Source organism: Wolffia australiana, chromosome 7 (assembly GCF_029677425.1).
Source record: "Wolffia australiana isolate 7733 chromosome 7, ASM2967742v1".
Classification (NCBI taxonomy): Eukaryota; Viridiplantae; Streptophyta; class Magnoliopsida; order Alismatales; family Araceae; genus Wolffia; species Wolffia australiana.
This window is the reverse complement of record NC_135841.1, coordinates 10,662,358-10,673,925: the sequence shown is the minus strand read 5'-3', so window position 1 is coordinate 10,673,925 and position 11,568 is coordinate 10,662,358. Positions and strand designations below refer to the sequence as shown.

The 11,568-nt window shown below is 42.8% G+C and overlaps 1 protein-coding gene across 1 annotated transcript; it reads left to right on the top strand.

Annotated features, from left to right (window-relative positions):
- LOC144705352 (ENTH/VHS/GAT family protein) lies at positions 1–6,283 on the top strand. The gene is made up of 10 exons (XM_078577972.1): positions 1–360; positions 887–1,039; positions 1,680–1,758; positions 2,394–2,492; positions 2,642–2,755; positions 2,899–3,074; positions 3,636–3,711; positions 4,189–4,274; positions 5,148–5,312; positions 5,785–6,283. The coding sequence occupies exons 2-10, from the start codon at positions 939–941 to the stop codon at positions 6,116–6,118; spliced, it is 1,230 nt and encodes a 409-aa protein (XP_078434098.1). The 5' UTR covers positions 1–360; positions 887–938; the 3' UTR covers positions 6,119–6,283.
- Positions 6,284–11,568: the final 5,285 nt, after the last annotated feature.

The window sequence follows — 11,568 nt, the reverse complement described above, 5'->3', positions numbered from 1 at the left end:
GGCTGGACAGGCTGTGCCAGGATGCCTTGCTTTTTCCCCGCCATAAGAAGATGAATCCATCAAAGGGTCCATTAATTGGACGGCGCAGATGCGATGGATCTGACCCGTGGGTGGGCCCCGCTACACTGTGCCTTTCGAAGGATCCGTTGGGCGGACAACCTGGCTTCTGAGACTGCGAGTGATCGAAGAAGAAGCTCTGTCGGCCGGCGGCGCCGCCTCAAACTCTACGCTCTCCCACTAATTTCCGATCGTTCTCCTTCAAATCGAAGATTGAATCGTCGATTACTGATCGAGGAATCGGACGGATCGTCGCATCAGGTGGTTAACTGCGGAGATTGCCATCAACGAGCAGTGTAGGAGGTATAACGCGATTTTTGCGTATTTTTTTGAAGTTTTTCTTGAGAATGCGTCGGCCGCGATGGTATGAGTTTACCGCCGTGAAGTTGTTTTCTTTCTCCGCAGTGTTATATGTCGTTAGTTGAGTAGGTCTCTATCGCGATGGCTACAGGCCGAGCTTCCTCGTCAATTGCCGTTATGATTCTTGTTCTAGGTTCCAAATATTGTTTATGCGCGATCTTCGACACTGATCTGCGACGATTTTGGTTTGTAGATTCTGCTATCTCTGTTGTAGGTCTCGACTGCTTTTGTAGCCCGCTTTGGGAGGAATGTTTGGGATTTATTTCTGGAATCCTTTATTTTTTAAATCTTCTTCGATAACTTTTATGTTTTTGACAAATATGCATTCAGTTCCTTGTTTTCCGTAGGACAACTCTAGCCTGGTGTTTCCAGATTTCTGTGGCGGGAATTTTTTGATAGCATTGAGGGCTGGTCCTGTAAGTGCTTGGGAGATATTAAGATTAAATGTAAAAAATTTTCTTGTGCGCAGGAATGAATTCGTCCACTTAAAGTTAAGGGAGCACACTTGATTTGGCACTGTGATGGCGGCTGAACTTGTCAATTCTGCGACGAACAAGAAGCTAAACGAAATAGATTGGACGAAGAATATTGAAATCTGTGAATTGATCTCCCAGGATAATGGGTAAATATACAGAGACAAGGGTTGAATACTTTCCTCGGATTTCGCTGATTTAAGTTTCCCTTTTTATCTTTTTCGCATCCCTAATCCACACGGTGCTTGTAATGCTATATTTTACTGATTCTGGCACTGATTTGGTTTTCACTTGGAATCTTAAAAAATGGATCAACAATCTGAGGAACTTCCGTTCGTACACTGCATGTTTGTGTTTGCAATACAAAATATTTTTTTATGTTCTTATTTAAACTTGAAGAACATCTCATTTGAACGGTTTGGAATAACTTATCGGGTGAGAAGCACCTCGAAGATCTAATTTTCATGTTGTATCTGGTTTTCGGCTTCAGGAAACTCTTAATAAACATCATTTCCTTTTCTTTTATTGCTTTATCTACGTCAATTATAATTTTGATATGTTCAGGAAAAATCTTCTACATAGTTGTTACTTTCTATTTAATATTTGTACTAAAGATTGTGATGTACCCGTTTCTGTCGTTTTATTCTCATTCGATTATCTTTTCCCCACTTTCGTATTTACCTCAGACACTCGCTGGCGCAATGTCTGGAATCTAGAAAGTTTGGTAACTTTTTTTTGAGGGTGGACATTGAAACGAATAGTCATTTTTTTTCTCTCTTGGGGAACCAGCCGCGCCAAGGAAGTAATCAAATCTATCAAGAAGCGTCTTGCACACAAGAATCCCAATGTCCAACTTTTTTCTGTGATGGTGAGCATTGTGTTCTTAGAAATTTGCATTAAAATTTTAGTTTAGAGACAAAAAATTTACTCCGTTTACATGGTAGTAAGTAGCAACTTATCCCTTTTATATCTTTCGGACATCTTTCCATTTAATTTTGTTTGCGACGATTATGCAGTCTGATTATACTTGTGGGCAGCTCAATGAATCTGAATGTTTAACCGTGATTGTTTCAAAACTTTCATCATATTTAATTTTTTCATAGCGGATAGTGGAAAAGAAAGATAAAGAAAGTTAATTATATTTTAATTGTGCACTATGTTGGCATTCTATCTGAATGACATGGTTTTTAACATTTCTCGTGGCTCAGTTGGAAAGCCAAAACATCTCTATTTATGCGTGGATAACCAATTTGAGTTTCTATAGGGAATATGACAACTCGTCGACTCACACGTGTACATGTGTAGGTACATGAGTTTCTATAGAGAAATTACTGCTTGTTGACTTCACTATCTCTATTTATGCATGAACAACCACGTTGAGTTTCTATAGAGAATATCACAACATCTTGACTCACATGTATAAATGAAATCAACATTTATGTCCCTTCCATTTTCTGTTTTTGGTAGATTTATCGTATTTTTAATTTTTAAATTTGATGGCAGCTGCTAGAGACGCTTGTTAACAACTGTGGCGACCATGTACACAAACAAGTGATAGAAAGTGGTATTCTCTCCATTCTAGTGAAGATAGTGAAGAAAAAGGTCAGTTGTTTATTTTTAAACTTATTCAGTTGGGATGGCAGACGATGATGTCTCGTTATCCATTTGTCATCATCCCCATGTCATTGTCGTTGGGGATGGTGATCACAACTTCTCAATCGTTGGTTTAATGCTCCCCTGATTGTTTGCAGACAGACTTTCCCGTTCGTGAGCGGATTTTTCTCTTGTTAGATGCCGTCCAAACTTCTCTCGGTGGAGCATCTGGAAAGTTTCCTGAGTATTATACCGCATACTATGACCTGGTGGTACGTATGTAATATTTGAGAATAGAAGCGACAATTAGAATCATCTTTTAACATCAAAGTTATCAATTTAGGTCGTGAGTCAGTTAACCGATAATCATTTGACCAAAACATTATTTGGTTACTAAATATTGTGCCCTTTCCAGTCTGCCCGTGTACAGTTTCCTCAAAGGCGTGTTACGAAGGAGGAGAAAGAAGCCATTACTGATCAAAAGCCTGAGTTGGCCACTGGCGCGAAGGATCTTTTAAATCAAAACTCAGCAGTTCCAAAGGAGGAGAATGAAGTGAAGAGAAGTACCATGCCGGCAAAGCCCGATTGCAGGTGCATTTAGTAGAAGTAATGCTGCGAGGTCCTTGTAGGGTCGATATCATTGGCGTTGACGACTTTAATGGCAGTTGATGATGGCTTATCATCGATGTTGATGGGGTTATCTTTTATGTTGGCAGGTATCACAGATGGTTGACACCATCTGTCAACGTCAGCTATTAATTTATTAAAATTCTCTTGTTAAACAATCATCAGTGATGTCAATATCACCATCATCATCAATGTCAATGAGAGTAGATGAAATTGATGGCGATGTTGACAGATTTTTTTTAAACTGCGTACTGTTGACAAAGAGGTTGCCAGGAGTTGATGGATTATGTCAATGGGGATGGATGTCATCGACCCCACAGATCAATGTTCGGTGTGACATGCTGAACCCAAGCTCCTTACATAGTGTAGACTGATGACCAAAAAATAGGTCTAACGTAATTATTGTTTTCTCAGATCACGTCAATGTAAATCCTATTCTCTGATAAGCGCATCTGTTTGGGTTCTTCAAGAATCTATGTTACACTCCTACTCATTTGGCGTTTCCCTAACTTCTCACCCTTGCAGCATCATTCAGAAGGCCGAGAGCGTCTTGGAGGTTTTGCAGGAAGTTCTGAACACATTGGATCCAAAAAATCCTGAGGTATATTTCTGATCCGTGAATAGGTTAAAGATTCTTTCCTCACCAACTGATAGGACCTCCAAACCCTATCAAGCGAACTTCTGTCATTAGCCTTTTGTGTTACTTCCCTTTAAATACCCTTCGAGTCGAGCCGTTTTGAGAAGAGAGAACCCCTTGAGGAGGTGATGGCACTGATCCATGCTAGACATTGTTATCTTTCTGCCTTTTCCTTCTATCTTTCTCTCTCTCCCCTTACAATATCCTTACTCCACGGGAATCTGCACCAAGTTCTCTTTCTCAATTATGATTGAATGAAATGATTGCTGGCATTCCTTCTATTATTCTCTCTCTTCCCTTCCAATATCCTTCCTTGATAGGTGCCTAGGCTTGGTCTCTGTCACAATCATAATCGAAGGAAATTACACAGATTCACATCCTAAATTAACCTGATTACTTGGGTTCGGCCTGTGTTAACTTGCTCAAGATTTGTCCGTACAGGGAGCGAGGGATGAGTTCACCTTGGACCTCGTTGAACAGTGCTCTTTCCAAAAACAACGCGTCATGCATCTCGTAATGACTTCACGGTATGTCTTCCCAGGTTTGACTTTCCTCTTACATCGGAATTTCTCGACTTGTGTTGGTCTTCTCTATCACATGGACTGTTTTGCGCCTTAATTTTATCTTCTTTGTCCGTTGTCCGGCATTTTCTTTCCTAATTGCGTCCTGTAGTTTTCAGGGATTTGATCTGATCGATCGACTGCTCTATCTCCTGTAGTTTTCAGGGATCTTTCCTACATGTGCCTTACATGCTCGATCAGATCGTAATTCGATTCAGTCTTCTATATGGTCAATTGACTGGGGTCTTGATTCATGATTGGGGCTAACGAGATTAATTGGCTATCTTGAACAAGTGAGGTAGAATGATTGTCAGATCAGATTGCCCTCGCCCAATTGGACCCCATCAAGATGTAAAATGGTCACAAAATGAAGAAAAAATATTCATCGCTTCCGATTTGATGGTCGTACCTTTGTCCTTTCACAAGCAGCGGTGATGTTTACACTTGGAAGCTTTCCATTAGAAAAACATGGACCTCCACTGTAACCATCGTTGGATTGAGCAGATCGAATACGTTCAATTGGATTGACGATCCTTGACTGAACTACAGTAGGGATCAGATTGGCCCATCAGCACGATCAAGATCCAGCCCCTCTGATCGATTGAATAATCCATCAGATCATCTTTTTTAATATACAGATCGCTCGTTGCCAACAATTAAAGACCATCTGAGCAGATCAATTATCAGATCGCACAACACCATTGTCCTGTTATTCTGAAGAATCCTCGTCATAACTCATTTCCTATTGTTTGAAGATTTAAAAAGGTCTTGTTCATGATAAGGTTTGGTTTTTCAAAAGTGCTATTGACTGGTTTAAGTGTAACTTTCTGGTCTTTTCAGGGATGAAAAATTGGTGCTCCGGGCCATCGACTTAAATGAGCATCTACAAAAGGTGCTTACAAAGCATGATGCTTTTATTATGGGAGGTTCTGCATCTGCTTTAAGCTCATCTTGTCACGGGCTAACAGGAGATGAAGAAGAAGATGCAAATTATTTGCTTCGGAGGTTGGTTATCTCTCTGCGTTGCTTATTGTAGAACTCCAGAGGGGGAAGGAGTAGACAGAGATGGGAGAGAAAAAAGAGAGAAGCAAGAGAGATCAAGAAGAGAGTTAGGGAGAGAAGAGAACTGGGCGGCTGAAGAGAGGTAGGGAGACAAGTGAAACGGGACATAATCAGATCCATTATCAGTCATCCATCCAGACATTGGAACAGAAATGGAACAAAACCCCTTATGGTTCCCGTTCCATCATCTGTTACATCCAACCCTTTGAATGGGAAAGGAACAAAACAACAAGCCCCAAACCATTCAGTCCCATCCATTAGTCCCAAACTGTTGTCTGTCGTCTGTCCACAAGCCTTAATCCTGCCGCCTTTTTGAGACAGGCAGCCGATGAAGATAAAACCAAACTCAGTTATTACTTAATACATGGATAGGTGTCCTGTTGTTTTCTCTAAAATCTTCATCATCTATTCATAGGTTGCGGAAAGGGAAAGCGTGCGCAGATGATGAACCGGAGACTTTTCGAGGTTGCTTGATTGGGGCAGTTAACGGGGGAAGGCAGTGTGGGCCCATTTCAAGGCCGCTTTGCATAGAGTCACCGCCTTCAAATGCTTCGAGTCCGGCGGCTCCTATCCCTCCGCCTCCGTCTAAATATGCAGAGAGGATTAAATACTTCAAGGAGAAGAAATTAGTAGGGGAAGGACAGAGCCAGTCCAGTCGTTCTTTATGCAGCAGCAGCAACGGCAGTAGCGGCTCTTGTGGCGGCAGCATGGACTTTACTGAGCATGTCTCCAATGGTAACCGGCCATAATAGGTGTGCCATTTCTCTGTTGTATCATAACTTTTTTGCTGTCTTCTCTTCAGAGCTTAGTTTTGTGTTTATTCTCTGAAAATTTGAGCCCGTTGTCTGACAGCTTCTATGTCCCTTCACTGGCATTTATTAAATCTTTGGATGAAGAGTTTCTTCCATTTAAAATTTTCCAGAGACTATCCAGGAATTTTCTATTCAGAATCTTTGGATGTAGACCTGGGTTCTACTTAGAGTCTGTTTTCTAAGTCTCCAGTTTTTTCTATATCTCATGCTTTTAAAAGCAATAATACGCTATCAATGATCTTTATGGATCTCAAGTGCAAAATATGGTATCCTTGGGAGGTGAATGTGCCATATTAGCTCTCACTGATCTCGGTAATATCTACTTTATTATGAAAAAGGTAGAAGATGCATCTTGAAGAGAATTGAAATAAATTACTTTTTCTTAATTATGATTACAGTCCCAGTTTCAATTCTTTTGTTTCCACGATCTTGATCATTTAGACATGAATAAGCTCAAGACTCCCTTCTCAAGGTACTAGACTTTTGTATGTTTTGCCTTTCACCTGATCGCGTTCAGTCTGGCAGAATCTAATGACTGGAACCACTTTCCCCATTATATCACCCACAAGTTTTTTAATGCAGTTATTTGTCCTGAAAATATTTATAGTTTGAAATTGATCTCCTTAGTATTCGATTCTCCAGATATCAGTTCTGACTTTCCTCTGATTTGGATACATCTCTCCAGTTGTATCTTTAATGATCTTCAGTTGTATTAAGTACTTCAATTGAGCTCTAAATTAACATGACTCATCCGAGTGTCCATAGAGGTTGGCGACTGGAGGATAGAGGTCATCTTTGGGAGATGCTGTGGCCAGACTTGCTTGGAAGACTGTTTGTAAGGGGGTAAGGGGTAGAGAAAGAGAGAATCACATGATGTACTATTCTTCATGTCTTTGATTCAAGGGAAAAGAATCTTGGTTGCCCTATCCCCATTGTAGGCCCAGTATTATTTTAACTTCTAGGATTGTCACAGAGAAAACATCATAATTCAATGTAAAGATACTGAAATCCTGAAATGTGTTTTCTGATAAGTGTGTTAATTGTAGAAAAGTGAGCATGAGAAAGAGATGGACGAGAGGAAGAAGGAAGAGAGGAGAGATAATGCCAAACCACAATGATGTGACTACGTACATGAATGATGAAGAAACATGATTAGGGAGGGAGGGAGGGACAAGCCCACCTTCTCTTCTCACATTCCCCCTCTAGCTGGAGCGTAGATGTCATATAGGCCCAGCTTGCCTGAGAAGGTATCGTAGGACGTCACACTCAGACCTTTAGTAAATATATCTGCAAGTTGATCAGCAGATGCTACATATAGTGTGGAAATAAGTCCTGCGACGATAGGATGACGAATCACATGGCAGTCGATTTCAATATGCTTGGTACGCATGGAAAAGGTTTGGTTGTTGGCGATGAACATAGCCGCTTGGTTGTCACACATCATCGGCATAGCTCCTTTAACTGGAAAACCAAGTTCATACAAGAAGTTACGTACCCATAGCATCTCGTAAGACGTCTCAGCCATCGCTCGGTATATTGCCTCGACACTGGGTACCAATGGGACAGATTGCTTGCGACTTCGCCAAATGACCAAATTACCATTCACGTACACGCAAATAGTCAATCGTGAACTTGCGGTCCTGACGATCGCCAACAAACCTAACATCGGAGTAGCCGACAACCTGTAGATGACAATGGTGTCGAAATATAAGTCCTCGTCTTTGAGCATATTTAAGATATGCAAGTAGACGTAGCGTAGCCTCCCAATGAACCTCCTGAAGAGCATACATAAACTGGCTTAGAGCATTTAAGGTGAAGGCAATGTCAGGTTGAGTTAGCGTAGCACAGATAAGCTTCCCAACCAGACACCGATATCGTTTGGGATTGGTATAAAGTGGAGACATAGTACTCCAAAGCTGAGGCTTGCTATCTATCGGGGATGCATATGTCTTGCATCCAAATAGACCAGCTTCTTGTAAGATATCAAGTATATACTTGCGTTGATTAACATCAGTAACACCTGGTCGAGATGCAGATTTGATGCCAAAAAAATACTTAGGTTCGCCTAAGTCGCGAATATCAAGATGCTGATGCAGGAATGTCTTGAAATGCTGAATGCCCGCATTATCACTGCCCGTGATGATCATATCATCCACATAGATGGCGAGAATAAAATACATCCAACTGAAGTAGTCTTCCGAAAGACAGTGGGCTCCACATCACAAGCCACCAGTCCACACGTCAAGATGAGGTCACTAACTTCTCAAACCACGCCGGTGGACTCTGTTTGAGGCCATAAAGAGGGCGACGAAGGAGACATACCTTATCATGTTCCCCCTAAACCGAATAGCTAGGAGGTTGCTCCATATAAACGCACATTGAGAGGTCGCCATATAGAAAGGCCTTGGGGACATCAAGTTGGTGCAATTTCCAATCATGGTTAACCGCCATGGAGAGAAGTATACGGATGGAATTAAGCCGAACCACTAGGGAGAAGGTTTCCTCATAGTCAATGCTATAAATTTGTGAGAAACCCCGAGCGACCAACCGAACTTTATAGCGATAAATAGTGCCATTAGGATGATATTTGAGGGTGAACACCCAACGATAGCTGACCACATTAGTAGTAGCCGGTCGATCGAAAAGCTCCCACATACCTCGACGAATAAGGGCTGGATACTCTTCATCCATAGCAGCTTTTCAGTGAGGAATCAATAAAGCAACCTCATGAGATTGAGGAATACACTCCGCAGCCAAGGCCACAGCAAATGCCCGATAAGGAGCGAAAAGTCTGGCGTATGAAACCACATTAGAGTATGGATGAAGAGTGCAGGAGCGTGTACCTTCCGAAGCGCACTCGGAAGATGAAGATCATTGGAAGGCAGACTTGAGGAGGATGCAGATTGGGCTTCAGCGGGGAGCTCGGGGGGCGAGGAGCTAGGAGCTAGGAGAGGAAGGGGCTGGGCCGACAAGGAGTCTGGAAGCGGGACTAAGGCCGGTAGAGGAGTAGAGGGTAGTGGAAGAGGCAAGTCAGGTGCAAGAGGAGGAGCGTCCGGGTCAACCAAGGAACTAGGAAGAGATGATCCCGAGTGCTCCCAAGATGATGAAGTTGGGGAAAGAAAGGGGTTGACTCATGAAATGTAATGTCGGCCGAGACAATGTACCGTTGACTCTTCAGAAGGTAGATTCGTATCCCTTCTGCATGCGAGAGTAGCTAACAAACATTCCCTTGGTTGCTCATGGAGCAAGTTTGGATTTATTTGCCGAGTGGTCATGAGCAAAGGCTACACACCCAAATATACAGGGCGGTAAGGGAAATAGCTCTCTCTCGGGATGAAGTCGATGAAGAGGGATATCTCCACCAAGAGGTGTAGAAAGAAGGCGATTGATGAGGAACATCAAGGTCATGATAGCATCCGCCCAAAACTCATGAGGGATATTCATCTCGTATAGTATCGTTCGAGTCATGTCCAGAAAGTGATGATGCTTCCGCTCAGCGACGCCATTCTGTTGAGAGGTATAAGGGCACGATGTTTGATGAATAATACGAGTCACCGCGCACAATTCTTGAAATTTGCGTTGGAGAAGTTCCACAACATTGTCCGTAGGGATGATCTTCGACGTACACGAGTACTGAGTGGAAATTTCCTAAAGAAACTGGCGGATCATCGGAAGAGCATCGGTGCCGTCGGTCAAAAGATAGACCCATGAAACTCGTGAGTAATCATCGATAAGAACCATGTAGTAGCGAAAACCAAGTGTAGAATTAACACATGATGGTCCCCAAATATCACAGTGCACTAAATCAAAAGGTTTCACACTGATAGATTTCGGTACTTTGAAAAGTAGAATGATGATGTTTTCCCATCTGATATGACTCACAAACAAAATCCATAATTGTCACCCAGGGAAGAGCTTGATGAAGCTTGGTGATACCAGGATGGCCAAGTCGGCGACGCCACTCAAGAGAGCAAGAGGAATGGGAAAGGTTATAGGAAAGGCCGGTGAAAGGGGTATTAGAGATGAGCTCATAAACGCCACCCTGAGTCTTACGCCCCAAACCAATCTATGCGCCAGTCCTCAAGTCCTGAAACACACAATGGTAGGGCATAAAATGTCACCGAGCATAAAAGAGCCTCAGTCAAGGTACTGATGAAGATAAGATTGACTGGAAAACTCAGAATATAGAGAACATCATGAAGCAGAAGCTGAGATGTAGGAGATGAAGTGCCTTTGCCAGTGACCGAGCAAGAACGACCATTTGCGACAAATACGAATTTAGGGTGGGCAAGTGTGGCGAGGCGAGAGAGGATAGTTTCATCACCCATCACGTGACGTGAGGCCCCAAAATCAATAATCCAAGACCCTAAAGAGGGAGAGTGAGGGATAGTACCTTGACCAAAGGTAGAGGGGCCACACATGGTAGTGGTAAGAGTGGCGAAGTTGGCTGGAGGACCACTAGGAGAAGTATTCGCCACATAAGAAAGAGTAGCCAAAATAGAGGAGGAGGGTTTCACAAATCCTATAGGCGGTAACGGTAGAGGAGCCGACAAAGTAGGGACATGACGAGGATGTCCGGGGGGATATCCCCCTTCTGATAGCACCGAGAAGACGAATGTGTCGGTCGAGAGCAATGGATGCATGGAGGACCGATATACTTGCTGCGACGCTGGTCAGAAGATCGATCATCGGACAATTGAGATTTGCTAGAGCTTCTCCCAATGGAAGTGAGGGCGGCAGGAGAAGAAGTAATTAGGGCCGAAGAGTCGAAGGAGGCAATATGAGTTGCCGAAGAAGGGGCCTTGATGGGAGTGAGGCTGTCTACACGTTGAGGCGCATTAAAGACATCGGCCAAGGATGGAAGGGTCATGCCACTCAGAATAGATCCACGTATCTGCGTACTGATGGCCGTAGGAATAGAGTTAAGGAATATAGATACCTGTAACTCCTCCCAATAACGTCGTTGCTCTGCGAGATCCAAAGTGTATGGCTGATATACCTGTAGTCGAGAATCACATCCACAAAGAGTAGCATATACCCTCAGATCCTTGAAGTTTAAACATCTTTTTGAAGATGTCAATAATAGAGGCGATATTACTCTTAGGACCATACATCCGGAATAACTTGTCCCATATCTTCTTCGTAGGGGATATAAGCTGAAGTGAGTCAGCAAGATCAGGAGAGAGCATCTTCAGAAGCCAGGCAGTAGCTGTACGATCACGTGTGATCCAATGCACACAATGAGGATCATCAGGCGGAGGTGGATCTTCCGTCAAAAGAGACTCATGCTGATGGATTTGAAGAAATCGACAAAAACTTGCCGACCACGTGATGTAATTAGAGCCGCGTCTAGAGAAAATGGAGCACGACGCCTACAACTGTGAGAT